The following is a 21,427-nucleotide window of genomic DNA, read 5'->3' on the forward strand; positions in this document are numbered from 1 at the left end:
GTTTGAGAACGAGCAGCAGATAACCTTTCCAAGGTCAGAGGTAGTGTACAAGTTTCAGATTAGTTTTTAGAACATATCAATGTAACTGTACATACTACACAAGATAAAAATAAAAATTGTTAAGACTACTCTATAGGAACAAAAAACTGGGAGCAATAATTATTACTCTTTATCCTATATTTCGAAGGGCCACAAAGCCTAACATCATTTAAAACTGTTCATGTGGTAACTTGGAATTATATGATTTTTTCCTTTGGTAGCCATTTTTGAACCGTTATTTTATTAACCTATCCTTCGACTAGGAACACCCTATGAGCCCTGGCATCCCTAGATAATCTGACATATATAAGGTAAACAAAATATGCCAACCCATAAGAAAACATCACGACATTTGAAAGAGCAAGTCACTATATGAACTCTTTAATGCAAAAGACAATTACACCAATGAGTTTTTGTAAAATGTACTAACCCATGGATAAAGAATAAAGACACACACACCCCAAGCATATAAACTTCATTTATAATACTTAAAGCATACACCAAATGCCCCATCAATAAATTTGATATAGAGACAGACATAGCGCTCAAATCCCAAATAACATGCATTATGATGATGATATTTATCATTGAGTACATTGTATGTTATGATGAGACCTGTCCTGGAATCATATTTTAAAAGGCCTCCTGAGATCGTCTCACAATTCGGCTTACTTTCCTTTTGAAAGCTTCTCGGTTTTCCCGCCATTCCTTCTGCGAAACACACATCATATATCATTGTACACTTAAGAACCACTGTTCAATTGCCCAATTAACTTTTCCACATTGGAAATGTCATCAACATGATTAATGATGTGGATAAGCTTACTGCAGCATCGATATTGGCTGGTGACTCATCATTAGGACTTGAAAGCATTGCTATTATACTCAAGAGAATAGTTTCCACCTGGCATTACAAAACAAAGACAAGATTACTCATCAGGGCACGAAAAGTATTGCATTATCACCATCCACCTAAAGAACACAAATATTTAGCACATTTCGAGTTACACATACATTCTCTTATAATACAATATATGACTGTTTAATGCGAGGTGAAAATCCACAAGACTTGAATGTCATGTCACCATCCACCTAAAGAACACAAATATATAGCACATTTCGAGTTACACATACATTCTCTTATAATACATTATATGACTGTTTAATGCGATGTGAAAATCCACAAGACTTGAATGTCATGTCTTGGATATATAGATAGATAGATAGATATACTCTCCTATATCTTTTGAGGTATAGAAAGCATTTGAAGATTGGCCAAGTAAGAGCTCTGCTATGGAAAGCCTATAAATTCACCCATGCAAATTGACACTTACCCATTGTAATGAACTTAAACACATACCTATTGTCACATGCACATTACATGTATCCCTTGTTATATACCCTCATGCTTGTCACGTATGCATACCCATGCATATGCACATACATACACATTGTAGTATACCCATATACACACCCATCCTCATACTCACTCATATACCCATACACATACCCATATACAGACTACATAGAAACTAAATATATCAGGCACCTACTGTGTGCACCGGAGACCATCGCTCACTAGCAAGCTCATAACCATTGGGATCATCTCCTGGAGCATGAAGTATGGAGATGCAAACTCGCCCATCAGGATACACTGTAAAAGTTAAGGTGTTAACAAAGCTATTTGAGAACTATACAATGAATGATGAGTCATGCAGAAACAGAACAAATATTATTACCATTTGGATGCCACATCTCTGATGTGAATCTAACAGATGGGGGGCTATTTGGATAATTTGTAGGGAAACTCATGATAGCATTAAAGAATCCACCTTCACTGTTGGTAAAACAAACAAACATAGAACATAAAGAGTTCAAATCCAAGAACAAATACAAAGACAAAAGGATATGTTCATATGCAATAGGTTTTGCAATAGCAACAATTTCAAGAAGTATTGCTTTAAAATCAGACACAAAGCAGTCTCAGGAAACCCTAATATTAACCATATCTAAAGAAAATCTAGTCCATTTCTAAGGTAAAACAATATCAGGAAAACTATCCATACCTAAAGAAGGGCAAAACAATCTCAGAAATATTATCCATACCTAAAGAAAATATTGTCTACTTTTTAAGGCAAAACAATCTCAAAAATATCATTCATATCTAGAGAAATCTAATCCATTTAAGTGCTGAGGATGTGCCCATTAAAACGGATGGCCAAATACCATGGTCTTTTGCAGGCATGATTAGTGTAATCTGAGACATTCACCTTGTTAAATTCTAATTTTAAAAAGTGAAATGGAGTACAATTGGAGTTGCATTCTCAGTGAAACCATATAAATCTACTTTTATCGCTTTGTATATTTTAAGAGTCCATATAAGTAGAATAGACATTATCCATTTGTTCTTATATTATCTACAACCAGATTGACAGCATTGCCAAAAACTGATTCCTTACATCCTAAACAACGTTACAACCCTTGGACCCATATTTTCACTAATTTTTGGCACAATTTTCCAAAATAATCTACCACACAATGTGCAAAAAAATTCCACAGTTTTGATACACAAAGTTTCAAAAGCACGTACAAACAAAATGCAACGACATAACATCATCATCAACATTAGCATTAAGATGAAAATATCATCATTATCATCAACGAAAAAAGGAAATGGACTCAAAACTAGCCTAAAGGGCAAGAATAATGGTGTATATCACGATGGAAAATGAATGAGGACATACTAGAGAGTATCTGGGGGGCCAATGATGGCCACATTCCATTCAAAGATGTTGGAGTCATCAACAAGTCCAGCTGAGAATCCTTCAACTGGACGTCTAGCCAGATCTGTAGCCACCACACATCGTCATTAAACACACATATTGCATCAAAAAATTCGAACGTAATATAGATATAAAAGTGCATTACATCACAAATTCCTTTATAGAAAATCACTACATAAAAACTCCTTCATTGTATACATATAAAAAAAACATTGCATCAAATATCCTTATCTAATATACATATGAACAGAAAGGCATTACATAAATAATCCTTAGGCATTATACGAGATAGATTTTAGAGTTCTTCATTTTATAAAGATCCACGTTATTATTTTAAGTTTTTTAACAAAGCACCAAACGACTTTGAGGTAATATTAGAAAGAAAAAAAACAGTTTTCACATCCTTCTCCAATAGGAGACCCACACATGGAAATCGACAGACATATAGAAGGAATCATTACATCAAGAAATAAAACAAACTCCTTAACTAAAATTAGAGATTTATTTCTTTTCAGATCCTTTGTTTAACAAAAAAAAAGGGACCAAATCTTTATCATCTACGAAAGCCTAGAATTTCAGGAAGGAAGTAAAAACTAAAAAAAACTGAACTTATATTAGAGATGATAGATTTTCAGATCCTTCAAATTTATACAAATAAACCACTAATGTACTAATTATGTGGTTTTTTGTTCTTCCAATATAAACAAAATCATTTGTTTCTTTTATTTGATTTACCTTTGAGCTGTTTGCGGAGCAGGAGACTTGCCTGACTGTCAGCCATGGAAAGCTTAAGTTAATGGGGGGGGAACCTTGAAAGAAGAGTTTTTTTGGGTACATATATGTATAACTAGGGTAATGAGACACATAAATATACCCTCTTCTTGCTTTCCTTTTTTCTTCATGAATTTATCAAATAGTTTTATGTGTTTTCCTTTATTTCCCGCGGGCATGCCCCCCCGGGGCCCCGACCATGTTTTCGTTATACTCTCGACAAATGCCCTTGTCCGGACCACATGCTTATAATATATATATATATACATACAAATATAGATATAGATATGCTCCCAGTCTTGTAAACTAAGTTGATTAAGTACCTGGGCATCCTTCTTACGTAAAAATGTGTTAAAATTTGTCCACCCTTCTGCCTTGCAAGTTTTGCGCGAGGGTGGTGCTTTCTCTGATGGAGATGATGAAAAACCCCCCCATGTGTAGCTGGTGAAGTTACATGTGCACTGTCAAGGATATTTACTATCCTCGTGCCTTCTAGCTTCCAAGTTTTGCGCAAGGATGCTTTCTTGAGGGAGGAGATGATGAGAAACCCATGTGTAGCTGGTGAATTACATGTGCAATGTAAAGGAAATTTATTATCCTCATGTTGTACAAACACTTGAGAGATCACCCATTACTCTGTCGAAGTTGCTATTGTAAAACATTATGAGGCTATGTTATGGGGTTCAATCCTACTTGTTGGATCTTCCTTGCTTTTCTACTAAAGTTTTATTTTGTAAGGAAACTTAAATATATCCAATTCTATTTTCCTTACCCCTAGGAAAATATGTTCTCTTTCTCACCTCTAAATGGTGGGCAACGTATTTATTCCATCTATGATTTGAAGGAACTTCAAGCCCAAGGTATTTGAAGTTTTCCAAGCTTTCAAGTAGCTCATTATTGTAAATAATGGATGGTTTATCTTTTTCTTTGGCTTTTCACAAGCACAATCTTTGTTTTAGAGCGATTGACACTTAATGTAGTACGTATGCAAACTTTTTCCAATGCTTTCATAAGCTTTTGCGCACCTCCTAAAGTATTTGTAAAAAACACTACATCATCCACATACCAACAAAAACATGGTGACTACATTCCTAATGACAACTTCTTTAACACCTCTATGACAAACTTAGCAATCATTTGTTCTAATTCATGAATGCATAGACCAAATAGAGTTGGCGAGATTGGTCATCCTTGCTTAACACCAATACTGCTATTGAAAAAAATTTGAAAGTCTATCACCTATATGCACACAATATAACCTTCTCATAGATTTGGAAAATTGCAAGCATATATTCACTTCACACCTCGAGTTCTTCTATTCGCCTCCAAATATGCTCACGAGGTACCATATCAAAAGCTTTCTTTAAGTCTACAAAGCAACAATATAAACCTTTACCTCTCAAGCGACTTTCCTCCATTAATACTCATAGGGTGACAAGGTGATCAATAGTACTATGGTGTTTTCGAAAGCCAGCTTGTCTGTAAGCTCTCGTACCATATCATTGATTCCATTATACATCCAAATGGTTTTTCCATTGCGAGCCAACCATGATGGTTTGGTAGTTATTTACATCTCCACCTTTATGTAAAGTTTTGATCCAATTTGTGGTCCAATCATATGGCATTCCATGTTGCAATGTATGTTAAAACATATCATTTATCCATGCATGTGCTTACTTTCCAGTACATTTGAGCATTTCAGCCTTTATACATTGAAGATCGCTTGCCTTTTGAGAGGCCAATTTCTTAAGTCCTATGCATATATCTTCAATTGTAAAGAATGGAAGGATATGTGAAATAGAATCATAACACAACATCTTTCCGGCAAGAGATAACACAATGCATAGACAAGTCAAGAAGAATTAAGTCACCATAACTCTCGACATGTTTCCCTTTTAGATTTTCCCAAAATTTAGCACATGCATGTGCTTTCTCTTCCGTTTGGTAAAATTATTGAGTTAACTTCCAATATTCTTTTCTTTCTTTGGATAAGCCTTTTGTACTCATGAAAATACTTTTGATAATTTTCTTTAACCTTGACTACATCTAAAATCATAAGACACTTTTAAGCTTCATGTCATTGTTTATCAAAACCATTTTTTCTTATAACTACATTTGTTGAAGAGTTACGTGCGGAAGCTCATAGACACAACCGGCTCAGCTGGATAGCAACAGAAATAGAACGAAGGATAAATGGAAAACTTGAAACACACAGAGTGCGCGGGAGAGACAGAGAGGGCAGAACACAAAAAACTCTATTTCAAAAAACAACACTCTGTAAACTCTGTACATACAAATGTTCTAAAGAGCACTTTTTATACAAGTCCTTAAAAGGACTGATAAAAGTATTGACAAGTACTTCAATGCTCGTACTGAGCCATGATGCAAACTCCTAAATATATGCCTATCTACTAGGTTAGGATCGTAGGACTCTAATGGCCTACCTGTTCGCACTAATTTGGACCCTGATCCGGTTCTCTCCAATCTGGCTCTCCATTCCGGACATCGATCCAGTTGTGGCTTATTTAGCCGATCCGGATCATGTTGAGCTTATCCGCTCAACACTCCCCCTCAAGCTCAAATTGAGGTCGGATCATGGAGTTTGTTGTTGTTGGTCCTTGCCTCTGGCTTCTCTTGGCGTCTTCATGCCTTACTTGTGCACCTTGGCCCGTATGGTCCCACTTTCCACGACTCGTTCAGTTCCACGCACCTTGTCCTTCTCGAACGACTTGTCTGCTCATCAGGCCCATCTCAACTCCTTCTTTGCTGTGACTTCAGCCTCCTCGACCCGTCAGCTCCTCCATGTCGGCGTCGACTTCTATTGCCTTCTCGTCCATTTGGCCTTCAACTGATTCGACTCTTCCGAATCGGCTTCCTCCGATTCGTTCCCGCTCTTGTCTGAATTGGTTGTCTCCAATTCGTCTTCATCCGTCAAGCCCTTCACCACATCACACCATGTCCGGGTCTTGGCCGTCATCTTCCAGTCGGCTCTGTCCTTCTTGACTCTATCGTCATTGCTGCCACTTGTTCCCACTTTATCGGATGCACCGTCTTCTTCAGTCGACTCGGCTCCCTTCTTCTCAGATGCTCCCCTTTTTCGCTTTCGTTCTCCTTCTCTTCGGTTGTGCCTTTACCTGTTCTTCCAGTTCCTATTCTGGTTCTCCCCCTCAGGTGTGGCATGTTGAGATGTTGAAGCCCAAGCATCTCCGAAAAGTGTTGCAACTTGTCTGATCCGAATGGCTTGGTGAAGTTGTCGGCAACCTGCCAATTGGTTCAAACATATCGAAGTTCGACTTCACCGCTCAAGACCCACTCGCGAACGAAGTGATAATGCACCTTGATGTGCTTTGTGCGAGCATCAAAGACGGGGGTCTTGCGAGCTGCATGATACTTATGTTGTCATAGTAGATCGGGATCGGAGTCGGCACTTCGATCCGAAGGTCTTGTAGTAGCCGCCGAAGCCAAATGGCTTCACAGGTGGCAATGGTAGCTCTGCGGTACTCAACCTTAGTGCTCAACAGAGCCACTGTCTGTTGCTTCTTACTACTCCACACAATAGCCGCGCTCCCTAGAGAAAACATAAAGCCAGATGTTGACCGACAATTTCACACATCACCATTCGAGTCGACATTTGTATAACCAACTAATTTCTTGGTTATACCATGTCGGTACAATAGTTCCCGATCCTTAATGCCGCTCACGTATCTCAGTAATCGATGCGCGCACTAAAGGTGCTTGACGGTCAGTCGTTGCATGAATTGGCTGGTCACTCCAACTGGATAGCTAATGTCGAGTTGGGTGATAGTCAGATATATGAAGCTTCCGACAATTTGTCGAAACCGTTTCTTGCTGCATGTTTTTCTGGAGTCCAGACATAGCTTCAAATTCTAGTCAAGGGGTGTCAAGACTAGTCGGCAATCTGTCATGCCGAACTCGAACAACATATTCAGAACATAGTGTCGTTGAGACAACAGTATGTTGTCGGAGGTATGGATCACTTCGATCCCAAGGAAGTAGTGAAGGTCCCCCATGTTCTTCATCTCAAATGCTCCCAACAATTGGGACTTGACTTAGCCGATTTCGGCGAGGTCGGGTTCGGTGACGACCAAGTTGTCGACGTAGAGTAAGATACACAATGGACCTTTTGGACCGTTTCGAATGAATAGTGAAGAGTCAGACTTGGAGGCCACAAACCTCATCTTACGCAACCGGTGCGTGATCTTCGAATTCCAATCATAGGGGGCTTGCTTCAGGTCGTAAAGTGGCTTCTTGTGTCGGTACACCACTAACTTGTTCATCTCCATCTGAAATCCAAGGGATTGGACCATATAAACTTGTTCTTCAAGGTTTCATTGAAGAAACACATTCTTCACATCCATTTGGTGGAGATGCCATGCCCTCGCCGCTACAACTGCCAGCACCACACGGACCGTAATTATCTTTGCTACCGGTGTGAAGGTCTCATCGTAGTCGATTCGGTGGGTCTGCGCATACCCCTTGGCTACTAATCGGGCCTTGTACCGGTTGACCGAATTGTTGGCATTATACTTTACCTTGTATACCCATTTGCAACCGATCAGTTTGCAGTGTCAGAGAGGGTCAACTAGGTCCCAACTATCGTTGGCATCAAGTGATCACATTTCTTCCTCCATAGCAGCATGCCAGTTCGCGTCCTTTGCCGCTTCTACATAGCTCTCCGGCTCATGCACTTCTGCCACTTTCGTCATGTACACATAGTGATACGCCATGTACTCATTATATCCGTATCTCATCACAGGGTTCTTATGGCGGGTAGATCAACGTAGCTTCTAGTTCACCAATTTGAGGGCCCTGTTGGCTGAGTTAGACTTTGTTTCTGAAGGTTCGTCTTCATTCTTTCTGGAGAGGAGATGAAGTATCGACTCCCGCCAAGACGCACATTCTGTGCCAGTCCCCAAACATATGAGTGTATCAAGTCAAGCTTGTTCCGGCTCCGGTTTCGCTCGTTGGGGAATGGAAGTTGGTGTTACCTCCTAAGCTGGCAAGCTTCACAAATTTGGGTCTTCTAGCCACTAAATTTCGGCAATCCGAATACCACCTATTTCAATTGCAGTTCTTGAAGCCTCTGGTAGTTGACGTGGCCGATCCTCTTGTGCCATAAGTCGATATCTGACTCAACTTTTTGTCCTTTCGCAAACAAAGCGGTGCCAACATCATTGATGTTGAGGATGAACATCCTCCCGTCTCGGTGCCCTTGCATGCTGATTTGGCCTTCTTCCTTGATGAAGCACCCATCTTGGGTGCTTCATCAAGGACAATCTGGTTGACTGACACCAGGTTCTTTGTTATTGTCAGGACATGTCGCACGTTCATGAGTTTCCCCTTTTGTCCGACATGGCTGAGGGTGACTTCACTAACATGTTCGATTGGGCACAAAGTGTCATTTCTAGTTTCGACCACTCCCGGTTGCTCCGGTTTCTCTAGATACGATAAGCATTCTTCATGGCTCGCTTCTTCTAGAGCTCACTCTTCTTGTGGCCCTTCTTGCCACAGTACCAGCATTCCATGTCAGCTTTTGTTTGCCAGTTTCGTGCCACCTTGAGTCCCCCTACTCATGGAGGGTTCGAAACTGTTGTCGGCACAACCTTTGTGCCTTCTTTACTACTCTTGTCGGCCGCCACTGTTGCGTGCCAATCCACGTTGTCCTCCACGCCCACGGGGCCAATCCACCTCCGTGTACAACATCAAGCTATCCGATTGAGTGGTCCTCAACCCACTTGCTTGGTTTTCTTTGACCATCAGCATTGATTGCAAGTCAAAAAAGGATTGTGGCTTCTCTCGGGTGCATATCGCCATCCGGATTGGCCCATACATCTACGCTAGATCACTGAGGCAGATCTGCACCATCTCATCTTCGTCCACCATCATGTTGATGGACCCTAGTGCGTCGTAGTCTCCTTGATCTTGGTGGTGTAGTCGGGGACATACATGTCCCTTTGTCAGATGTTGTTGAGCTCTTGACGGAGCTGCAACTTCCGGGCCGTGGTACTGGCGGCAACAATCTTTTTGAGATTTTCCCAAGCTTCCTTTGACGTTTTTTCGTCTCTGATGTAGCCCATCATCTGGTCGTGCACACAGGATGCAAGGTAGTACAACACTCTGCTCGCTCCTTGTTCCCAAGCCGGGAAATCCTTTTGTATCGAATCTGGCGCTACTTCGTTCACTCCTTCTACATAACTCAAGTAGGCGTGCCCCAGCAGGTATTGGTGCATCTTGTACGACCAAAATGCGTACTTACTCCGGTCGAGCTTTTCTGTAGGAAGTGAGATTGCCATGCTTCTGTCCATGTCTTTCTTCTTTCTTTCTATTCTTTACGGGAAGCTAGGTTTTGGTTTGTCTAAGCTCTTTGTGTCGGCAGTAGAGGATTCTCAACCCTCGCGCTCCGATACCATGCGAAGAGTTACGTGTGGAATCTCGTAGACACAACCAGCTCAACCAGATAGCAAAAGAAATAGAATGAAGGTTTAATGGAAAGCTTGAAACACACAAAGTACGCGGGAGAGACAGAGAGAGCAAAACATAGAAAACTCTATTTAAAAAAATAGCACTCTGTAAACTCTGTACATACAAGCACTTTTTATACAAGTCCTTAAAAGGACCGACAGAGGTATTGACAGGTACCTCAATGCTTGTACTGAGCCATGACGCTAACTCATAAAAATATGCCTATCTACTAGACTAGGATCATAGGCCTCTAACGGCCTACATGTTCACACTAATCTGGGCCCCAATCCAGGTTCTCTTTGATTCGGCTCTCCATTCCGGACACCGATCCAACTCTTGGTTCCGGATTACAATCCGGCTCTAGCTTATTCAACTGATCTGGATCATGTTGAGCTTGTCCGCTCAACACATTTCTTGATGCATTTCCAAGAAGTGTGTTTGGTCAAAAATCATTTGTTTGTGTGAGAGAATGCCTTTCTTGTAAGCTTCCCCTTTGCAATTTAGTGTGGCACCAAGTTGTATCTTTGTCATTTGTAACATATTGTCGAGCAGGCAAGCTCAACCGGATCCAAATCGGCTGAATAAGCCAGAGCCGGAACGGTATCCAGAATGGAGAACTGGATAAGTACTTGTGATCAGTGCTCGGATATATTGGTATCCGAAACCTAGAGCCAGACCAATGAACCAGATCCTACTCCGACCGGATCATCGCGCAAGGGCACTGGGATGGAAGAATGTTGATCCTTGAAACCAATGATGTAGGCACTGCTATGTTCGCGAAAGGGCAGAGGGTCGAATCGGACATCGACATGTGGCATAAGCGGACCAGCCATAAACTTTCGGAAGCTTCAGGAGATGCAGTCGAAACATGTGGTTTCCGGATTGCCGAAGTTCAGTGGACGAAAAAGCCAAATATGTGAAGCTTGCCAACTCGGGAAGCAGCATAGGTTTCCATTCCCCAATGAGAAGAATCAGAGCTGGAATCGACTCAATCTCATCCATTCGGATGTGTGGGGACCGACACAAAACGTGAGCATCAGCGTGAGTCTATATTTTGTCTCCTTCATCGACGATTTCGGTTGACACAGTTGGATCTATTTGATCAAGAAGAAGAGCGAAGTCTTCACGTGCTTCCGAGATTGAAAGGATTATGTAGCATGGGAAACCGGAAGGAAGATCAAGTGCGTGAGATCGGATGGCGGAAAAGAGTACTTTTCCAGCTAGTTCACAAGTTATCTGCAGACCAAAGGAATTCGTCAAGAGTTCTCCTGCAGGTACACGCCGGAGCAAAACGGCGTGGCTGAACTTCGGAATCGGACATTAGTAGAAGCAGCAAGGACGATGCTAGAAGAAAAGTGCATGCCCCAGATTTATTGGGCCGAAGCAATTTGGATAGCCATATACATAAAGAATCAAATATCTACCTTAGGGACAAAGGTGTCGCCGCACGAACTATATTTCGAGCGGAAGCTGAATTTGGTGCACCTATGGGTATTAGGTAGCATTGCATATGTGCATGTACTGAATGAGAAGCATAAGAAATTGGATGCAAAATCCGAGAAGTGCATCCTGGTTGGCTACTCCAATGAGTAGAAGGGGTACAAGTGCTATAACCCCCAGTCGAAGCAAGTCTGAGTTAGTTGTGATGTCGTTTTTGACGAATCAGCATCATGGTATTACTCATCACCTGATCCCGAGTTAGCCGATTGCTATGGACAAAGCAACTGAATTCGGAACAGAAGGAAGCATAGAGGAATCCAAACCGGATAGTCCGACTTCACTCCGGATAAGTGGATCGAATCCAGACTGGTTGAGTCGAAGCGGTTAACCGGATGACGAGCCGACGAGTAGCGAAGACTCGGTCGTGCTCTCCATGCGTAAGGAACCGAGGAGACAGTTCATACGCAAGGAAAAAGGGAAGAAGAAGATGCTGAAATACAATAGCGACAGAGATGAGTCAGATTAGAGCGAATCTGGCTCAAGAAAGAACAAAGATGGATCTTCAGACGAGAAGTCTGAGTCGGCCAACAGGGCCAAGAAATCGAGAGAGAAGAAACTGTGCCGATCCACTCGCCACAAGCACCTCGTAGTTCTATACGGATATAATGAGTATATGGCACATCATTATACGTACATGGTGAAGGTGGCAGACGTGCGTGAGCCAGAGAGCTATGCAGGAGCAACTAAGGGTCCGAACTGGCAGAAGGTCATGGAGGAAGAGATGCATAGGTTCACGGAGAATGAGATGTGGGACTTCGTGGATGTACTGAAAGGAGTGAAGCCAATCGGTTGCCGGTGGGTGTCTAAAGTCAAATACAATGCCGACGACTCCGTTAACAGGTACAAGGCCTGACTGGTGGCTAAAGGCTACACACAACAACACGGAATTGATTATGATGAGACCTTCACGCCAGTTGCGAAGATGACAACAGTCCGTGTCTTGCTTGCGGTGGCAACAATGAAGGGGTGGCATCTACATCAGATGGATGTGAAAAACGTGTTCCTGCAAGGTGACCTTGAGGAACATGTGTATATGGTTCAACCCCCCGGATTTCACGCTGGAATGAATACGTCGGCTATTTGCCAATTGAAGAAGTACCTTTACGGACTAAAGCAAGCCCCGCATGCTTGGAATACAAAGATCACATAGTGACTGCGTTGGATGGGGTTTGTTGCATCGAAGTTGGACTCTTCATTGTTCATACGGCGAGGTCGGCACAGGCCTGTAAGCATTTTGCTTTATGTTGATTACTTAGTCATCGTTGGCGCCGACCTCGAGGAAATCGATTGCGTCAAGTATGACCTCGCAACATCATTTGAAATGAAGGATCCCGGGGACCTTCATTACTTCCTCAGGATTGAAGTGATCCGCACCCTGGAAGTCATACTAATCAATCAACCGACAGGGGTTGCTATATCGGACTGGTGTAGCCAAATAGCTTGTTAGCTACACAGATGTCGATTGGGCCAGAAATGTCGGCGACTGTAGGTCTACATCCGGATACGCATTTTCACTTGGAAGCGTTGCGGTGGGCAGTAAGAAGTAACCGATAGTAGCACTGTCAAGCATAGAGGCCGATTACCGAGGAGCGGTTGCCGTGACATGTGAAGCCATATGGCTCAAGGGGCTCCTAAAGGATTTGCAATTGGAGGTGTCCAATCCGACGACGATCTACTGCGACAACCTCACCAACATCCAGCTAGCGAAGAATCTCGTTTTCCACGCTCGGACCAAGCATATTAAGGTGCACTACCATTTTGTCTATGATCGTGTCCTCTCCGGTGAAGTCGAACTTGTGTTGTTTCGACGAATCGATAGACTGCCGACATCTTTGGGTCTGCTTGGTCTCCAACAGCTCGATGTGCCGAACTTGAGGGGGACAAGTGAAGCCAAAAAGGAGGAGAGAGATGTGGATGTCCGGAAAACCGAATCAGATACCGAATTTGATTTTGGACCAACTGGAGAAGTCGGAATGTTCGAGCCAGTGGTTGAAGCTGAGGACGGATGGACATGTGCTTGGGCCAGAAATGCCGGCGACTGTAGGTCTACATCCGGATACACATTTTCACTTGGAAGCGTTGCGGTGGCATGGAGCAGTAAGAAGTAACCGATAGTAGCACTGTCAAGCATAGAGGCCGATTACCGAGGAGCGGTTGCCGCGACATGTGAAGCCATATGGCTCAAGGGGCTCCTAAAGGATTTGCAATTGGAGGTGTCCAATCCGACGGCGATCTACTGCGACAACCTCACCAACATCCAGCTAGCGAAGAATCTCGTTTTCCACGCTCGGACCAAGCATATTGAGGTGCACTACCATTTTGTCTATGAGCGTGTCCTCTCTGGTGAAGTCGAACTTGTGTTGTTTCGACGAATCGACAGACTGCCGACATCTTCACCAAAACTCTCGGCCTGGACAAGTTTTGGTAATTTTTGGGTCTGCTTGGTCTCCAACAGCTCGATGTGCCGAACTTGAGGGGGACAGGTGAAGCCGAAAAGGAGGAGAGAGATGTGGATGTCCGGAAAACCGAATCAGATATCGAATTTGATTTTGGACCGACTGGAGAAGTCGGAATGTTCAAGCCAGTGGTTGAAGCTGAGGACGGATGGACATGTGCATATAGAGCGGACAAGTGGATACTTGTTAGATGCAGGGGGAGCGACCACAAAGGGAAGACGGAGCCAAAGCCAACTGAAAAAGGGGAAGGTAAAGCCAACAGGGCCAAGAAGACCAAGGCCCGAACGTGGTCTGACGTGGTGAAGGGCATGAAGGTTGAAGACAAATTGGAGATCGCCAATTCGGACAAGAGCTGGAACGAATCAGAGGCAGTTGATTCGGAGGAGCCAAATCAACATAAGGCCAAACGGACGAGGAGGCAACGGAAGTCGACACCAACATGGAGGAGCCAGCGGGTCGAGAAGCGCCAGAACTGTGACAGTGAGGGAGCTGACAAGGGCCAAGGGAGCAGACAAATCGACCGAGTAGGTCGAGGTGTGCGAAATTGGATGGGTCGTGGGAAGAGGAACTGGACCAGACGAGGAGCACGAGCCAGGTGGGAAGATGCCAGGAGGAGCTGAAGGAAAGGACCGGTAGACACACATAGCGATGCGACATCAAGTTGAGCTTGAGGGGGAGTGTTGACCAGGCAAGCTTAACTGGATCCGGATAGGCCTAATAAGCCAGAGCCGGATCAGTATCCAGAACGAAGAACCGGATAAGAAACCGGATCGGTATCCGGAACCTAGAGCCGGACTGGAGAACCGGATCGTACTTCGGAATAGTGAGAACCGGTAGGCGGTTGGAGCCTACGATCCAAGCCTAGTACGTATGCATATTCCTTGGAGTTAGTGTCAGTCGCTCGTATGAGCATTGAAGTACATGTCATTCATTTTAAGGACTTATATAAAAAGTGTTCTGTAGGACATTTGTATGTATAGAGTGTTATTATTTTGAATTGAGTTTATGTTGTTCTGCTCTCTCTCCCCCGTGTATTCAAGCTTTCCATTAAACCTCCCATGTTCTGTTGTTAACCGGAGTAGCCGGTTTTGTCTTAGCTTCCGCACAATATCTTTTACACATATCCTCAACCATCTTGGAATACATGGGCACTCTCTTAAGGTTCATGCCCACGAAGAGAGAGTATCAATTATTCAACCAGCGGGCAACCCTAAACCATAAAATGGATATGCACAGTGTAAGTTAGCAAGAGAACTAGATATACTTAGTAAGGTTAAAAGGTTGGTTTTAGTATAAAAGGAGCCTCTTTTCATGGGGTTCACCGAATATACCATTAACGCTAAGCAATGGGATAGCGATGTATTTATATTCTTAGCCCACCAAGTGGCATAGTTATAGTGTTGGATTGTTTATTGATCGTTAGTTGTGTCCTTATATACTACTATAACATATTTCTTATATAATCTTTGTACATTATCTTTATGTATCAACCTATGGAAATCAATAGTGTCATGAAACATTATTATTACCTCCTTCTTTCACTCTTCCTTGGTATTCTCAAGTTTATGTAGGGCATGCATAAGTGGACATAGACAAAGGGGGTGCAAGGACTATAGTTCATGCATTTAAGGTTGAATGTTCCTCATTGCATTTTGTTATCATCCCGAAAAGGACATTAAGAGTAAGTACATATTCATGAATGTAAAGAACGAGAGTCTACAGTTCTACGAAAGATCAATTGTATATATGTGTTGAGAATCAAACTCAACTTACTCTAGGGTGTGAACACAGAATATGCAAGTATGTGAACACACCACCATTCTGTAACAATAACTAATGTGTTATAGAATGTAAGTCCTATGACACATAGTTAATGAGTTAGTTAAGCTTTCCCCCTTCCCAAGAGGGTGTTTCAATGAGAGAATGTTGAGAGAGGGTGACCCTATAAGCACCCTCCTCTCTCCTTTTGTTTCGGCTTCTGTGCTCAACAGTGCGACTGTCGGTTGCTTCTTACTGCTCCACGATATGCAGCCGCTGCCAAGGGAGAAGACAAATCCTGATGTTGATCGTCAGTCGGCTTTGTCACTGGCCCAATCAGCATTGTTGTACCCTTTGAGTCGAATCGATGTGACTGATTTTTAGAGGATGCCATAATCTATGGTCCCACTCGAATACCTTAGTACTCGCTTAGCACAGTCGAGGTGAACGTCACTCGGAATCTGCATGAACTGGTTAAGGAGGCCGACCGGGTAGTTGAGGTCGGGTTGAGTAATGGTGAGATAAATAAGGCCTCCAACAAGTTGCCGATAGTATGTCGGCTGACACTCTTCTGTGCCGAAATCAACATCTAGCTTTAGATTTCGATCGAGAGGGGTAGCAACAAGCTTACACTCTGTCATCCCAAACTTGAAGAGTAGATTGAGAATATAGTGACATTGGGAGATAATGATGCCGTTAGGTGTCCGAATTACTTCTATCCCTAGGAAGTAATGGAGCTCCTTCATGTCCTTCATTTTGAATCGGCTAGAGAGTAGCTTCTTGGTATGCTTGATATCTCCGATGTGATCTCCTCCGATGACCAAGTCGTCCACATAAATTATGATGAATAGATTTCCTTTAGAGTCATTCTAGATGAACAAAGAATTGTCAGACTTGGACATTTTGAAGCTAATTTGATGAAGATAGTGAGTTATCTTCAAAGGCCATGCTCTAGTGCTTGCTTGAGACCGCAGAGAGGCTTTTTGAGTCAATAGACAACAATTGGATGCGTACTCGACTTGAATTCGGGTGCTTGTACCATGTACACCTCCTCTTATAACTCGCCCTGGAGAAAGACATTCTTCACGTCCATTTGGTGGAGGTGCCACCCTTTGGCTGCTACAAGCACGATCACGGTTCGAATGGTTGTCATCTTTACCACCGGGGCAAAGGTTTCTTCATAATCGACTTCGTGTGTCTGCGCATAGTCTTTTGCCACAAGCCGGGCCTTATACCGATTGACAATGTTGTTCGCATTGTGCTTCACCTTGAATATCCATCAGCATCTGATTGCCTTTTGATGGAGTGAAGGGGGGGGTGAGATCCCATGTCTCGGTTTTGGAGAGTGCTTGAATTTCCTCATTCATCTCTTCGAGGTCCTTTGCAGCTTTAGAAAAGGTTTCTGGCTCTCGGACTACCGCCACCTTCATCATGAATGCATAATGATATGCCATATAGTCATTGTAGCCGAATTGGTTGACTACATTCTTATCTCAGGTGGACCGACATGGTTGTTCATGAAAAAGAATACGTGTGTGATAGACACTGAGTACACAGTTGGTTTCGGAACTTAATAGTTAGGTAAACACAAAGAATGGTGAGAGAGAGAGAGAGAGCAAACAACAACTTCTATTTCAAATAATGAACACTCTGTACATATGTTGTGCTTAGTGAGCACTTTTTATACAAGCCCCTGATGAGTGGGCTGACACAAGTACCGTCAATACCTGAATGCTCATAAAAGAGCCTGACACTAATTCTGCCTACAATAATCCAATCTACCATAATAGGAATATAGGCCCTCAACAACCTTTTCGGAATTCTTCTAACTCGTTCCACCCGAGTCGAACTCTCTTCAATTCGGATCCTAGCTCTCGGCCCTCGGCTCTCAGACCTTGGCTTCTTCAGCTGATTAGACCCTCAACACTCCCCCTCAAGCTCAACTTTAGGTCTCGCCGTATCAGTTCCAACTGGTTTGTCATTCCAGTCTCTTCTCCTAGCGTCTTGACACCTCCCATGTGCTCCTTGTCCATTTCGACCTTGCATCCCTTGACCCCTTTGGTTTGACGCTCCTCGACCCGTCTAGTTCCACACACCTTGACCCTTACAGTCAGCTCGTCAGCTTCCAAGGCCCTTGTCAACTCCCTTGTGATGGTGAATATGTATGCGGAAACGTAAGAGGACTTGTCTACGCTTACTCAGAAGACAACATAGAATGGAAGGAGGCGGAGACTTGCAGAGAATCGAGGTTTAATGGAAAGCTTTATTACATTCTCTCTCTCTCTTTGAGATTCAATAATAATGATCAAGAGTTGCTCTTTACAACATTAGGTTATTGCTTATATACTGAGCCCTAACTATGTGGACGAGTTCACACTTGGACGAGTACACCATCAAAGGAGTCGGCCTTTTATGCCAACAAACTCCCCCATAAAAGGACTACCCTTTCTTACATATACAAGTGTTTGGGGTTATCTCCCCCGTAAGCCTAGATCACAAAATTGATGTAAGTTTATGTTACAAGTCGGTCGGCCTGTAGCCGAGCCGGTAGAGGTACAATATGTGTCGTTATAGTTGTTCCGATTAGATCTTACCTTCTACTCCTCGTTCAGCTTTCTTTTGCTTGGTTGCTTTTCATAGTCCCATTTTCCTCCTTAGTGTTCCAAAGCGTTGATCTGGGAGTGGCTTCGTCAGGCAATCGACAATGTTCACCTCGGTGTCGATCTTCCATATCTCGAGTTTCTTCTCAGTTGTGAGCTCCCGGATGTGATGATACCGCACCTCAATGTGCTTTGTCTTTGCATGATAGACAAGATTGTTGATGAAGTGTATTGCACTCTATGAGTCACAATAGATGGTTGGCGTTGGCTGATCGATTTGGCATGTAGCTGAGAAGTCGACAGATAGTAGGTGCAGCCAGATCCCTTCCTTCGTTGCTTCCGATGTTGCTATGTACTCGATTTCTGTGGTAGACAACGTCATGCACTCTTGAAGTTTCAACCTCCATGATATCCTACCACCACCATAGGTGAAGATGTAGCCTGATGTTGATTTCCAATTCTCAGTATTTCCAGCATAGTCAAAATCAGGGTAGCCTTTGACTTTGGCTAAGGTTGTCAGTCTGAAAGTCAATTGTGCATCGATGGTTCCTTTCAGATACCTAAGGATGTGCTTGACAACCTCCCAATGCTTCCGTCCTAGGTTTGACATGTACCGGCTGACCATCCCTATGGCATGGGCTAGGTCGGGTCGGGTCGCCACCATTGCATACATGATACTGACAGGAATGCACACTCCCTTCCACCACACTCGGCCACAACCAAGTCTAAAATCGAAACACAGAAAAAACGGATAATGAATGCACGACATAGAGGAGAGAAAAGAGTACACAGGATGTTTATGTGGAAAACCCAAACTAGGGAAAAAACCACGACAGCCCACAGACTGCGAACTATCACTATATCACAAAGATTACAACAGTGAGCTCACGGAGGCAACGACCTCATGCTCACGATCTTCGCCACAGGCGGCGGTTACAACAGAGGCAACAACCTCTTCGTTTCTTTCTCTCTTTCTCTCTCTCTCTCTCTCTCTCTCTGTACACTGTTGCGCTCTAATCTAGCGTCAACAAGAATGACAACACCCACACACACATACATACGCAACAGTTTGCCCTAAGTCATATTTATACTAAAATAACTTTTCGGCTATTTACAAATATAGCCCTGATGGACTCTCAGAAACATATTTACGAATATGTCCCTTCATCCTGTGATCACTCTTCACCGGGTCTTCATCATCTGGTTCTCACAGGGTCATCCGTAGCCGGGTACTCCTCATCCGGTTCTCACCGGGTCTTCATTATCCGGTTCTCACCGGGTCATTCGTAGCCGGGTACTCCTCATTCGGAGGGACCTGTTTCCTAACAGATACTTCCTACGGCCGATGCGTAGGGCATCTTTCCTTGTCCGTTGGAGGATACTCTCTGTCCAATAGTCTGATCGACATCGGAAGTGGTGTTGGTGTTGGCTTCACATTCTCCATGTTGAAGCGCTTCAACACTTTTCGGATGTAGTCGGACTGGGACAGTCGGAGAGTCTTAGTCGTCCGATTTCGCTCTATCCTCATGCCTAGTATCCTTCGGGCTTGTCCGAGTTCCTTCATCACGAACTTGCCATGAAGGCTCCATTTCAGCTTTCCGATCTCTGCTTCATTGCTTCCTGCAATCAACATGTCGTCGACGTATAGGATCACATAGATCCTAGACTCGTGGGCCAGTTCCCGAACATACATAGATGGGTGGAGTCTGATCAGTGGTATCCAAGTTGCCTGATGTAGGATTCAAACTTCTTATACCACATCCTCGATGCTTGTTTCAAGCCATATAAACATTTCTTTAGCCGACATACGAGGTGACTGTCCTCCCCCGTCATCGTGAAGCCTGATGGTTGAGACATATATATGTCTTCTTCCAGTTCTCCATGTAGGAATACTGTCTTTACATCCAGTTGCTCGAGCTCTAGGTCTTTAGTCACCACCACTCCTAGGAGGAGTCAAAGGGTGGTCATCTTGACTACTAGTGAGAATATCTTGTCATAGTCAACCCCTTATTCTTATTTGAATCCCTTTGCAATGAGCTGAGCTTTGTACTTGGGTTTTGGTGAGTCAGATACATACTTGTATCTGAACACCCATTTGCAAGGTAGCGGCTTCCTCCCGGCTGGTAGTTTGACTAGCTCCCATGTCTGATTCTTTTGAATCGAGTCCATTTCGGATTTCATGGCTTGTAGCCATGTATCGGCGTTCGGTGCGGCCATAGCTTCTTCATATATGCTTGGTTCGTCTGCATCGGTGTAGTTGACATAGTCAAGGCCCGATTGATAGAACTTTGTTTGCCTTCGAGCTCATCTAGATCTCTTGAGTGGTGAGATGTTTGGTTTGTATCCTTCGATCGGCTTTGTTGGTCGATTGGTATTTGTTGAACCACTTGTGTTAGGAGTCTTTTTGTTGGATGACTAGCCCCCATCGTGGGATTTTGGCGGTCTCATGTTGTTCTTCCCTGTGGACTTTGTCGACTTGGTTCTGACTTGCATCTTGTTGACTGTGCCTTTTTCGACTCTTGTCGATTCGGCCGTGTCTTTGATGGCTTTGTCTTTGAGTTCGACAATGGGACTTATTGCGGATTCGGTGTCGGCAGGGTATTTGTCAGCTTGTTGGAGTTCAACTGTTTGTCGAATCTCCAATTTCGCTTTGTGGGTTGGTTCTTCTATGACAACTTTGTCGTCTTCGAAGGATACCTTCTTACCAATTGTTCTCCACTGGTTCGTTTAAGAGAAGATAGAGTCTTCATTGAAGACTATGTCACTGCTCCGGATTAGTTTCCGGTTCTTAGGGTCCCATAGCATGTAGCCAAATTCCCAATCGCTTCCATAACTGAGAAATATGCATTTCATTGCATGGGGTGCCAAATTTGTCCTTTTATCCTTGGGGATGAATTTATAGGCGTCACATCCGAATATACGGAGCCTATCATAGCTCGGTTGTTTGCCTGACCATAGTGCCTATGGCACTTCGAGCCTGAATGCTCTTCACGATGCCAAATTTATCAGGTATACTGCCGTCTGCAAAGCTTTTGCC

The 21,427-nt window shown here is 43.4% G+C and overlaps 1 protein-coding gene across 1 annotated transcript; it reads right to left on the reverse strand.

Moving 5' to 3' along the window:
• Positions 1 to 392: 392 nt before the first annotated feature.
• Positions 393 to 3,678, reverse strand: LOC147850574 (ubiquitin-conjugating enzyme E2 7-like). Its single transcript, XM_087336841.1, has 6 exons — positions 3,558 to 3,678; positions 2,784 to 2,886; positions 1,779 to 1,876; positions 1,593 to 1,693; positions 866 to 943; positions 393 to 750 (listed from the first exon to the last, which is right to left on the reverse strand). Exons 1-6 carry the CDS (start codon positions 3,601 to 3,603, stop codon positions 673 to 675), a joined length of 504 nt encoding a protein of 167 aa, XP_087192967.1. The 5' UTR covers positions 3,604 to 3,678; the 3' UTR covers positions 393 to 672.
• Between the last annotated feature and the right edge of the window lie 17,749 nt (positions 3,679 to 21,427).

Source organism: Azolla caroliniana, unplaced genomic scaffold, assembly GCF_043228905.1.
Source record: "Azolla caroliniana isolate FFs.n. ecotype wild unplaced genomic scaffold, voAzoCaro1.0.p SCAF_21, whole genome shotgun sequence".
Taxonomy (NCBI): Eukaryota; Viridiplantae; Streptophyta; class Polypodiopsida; order Salviniales; family Salviniaceae; genus Azolla; species Azolla caroliniana.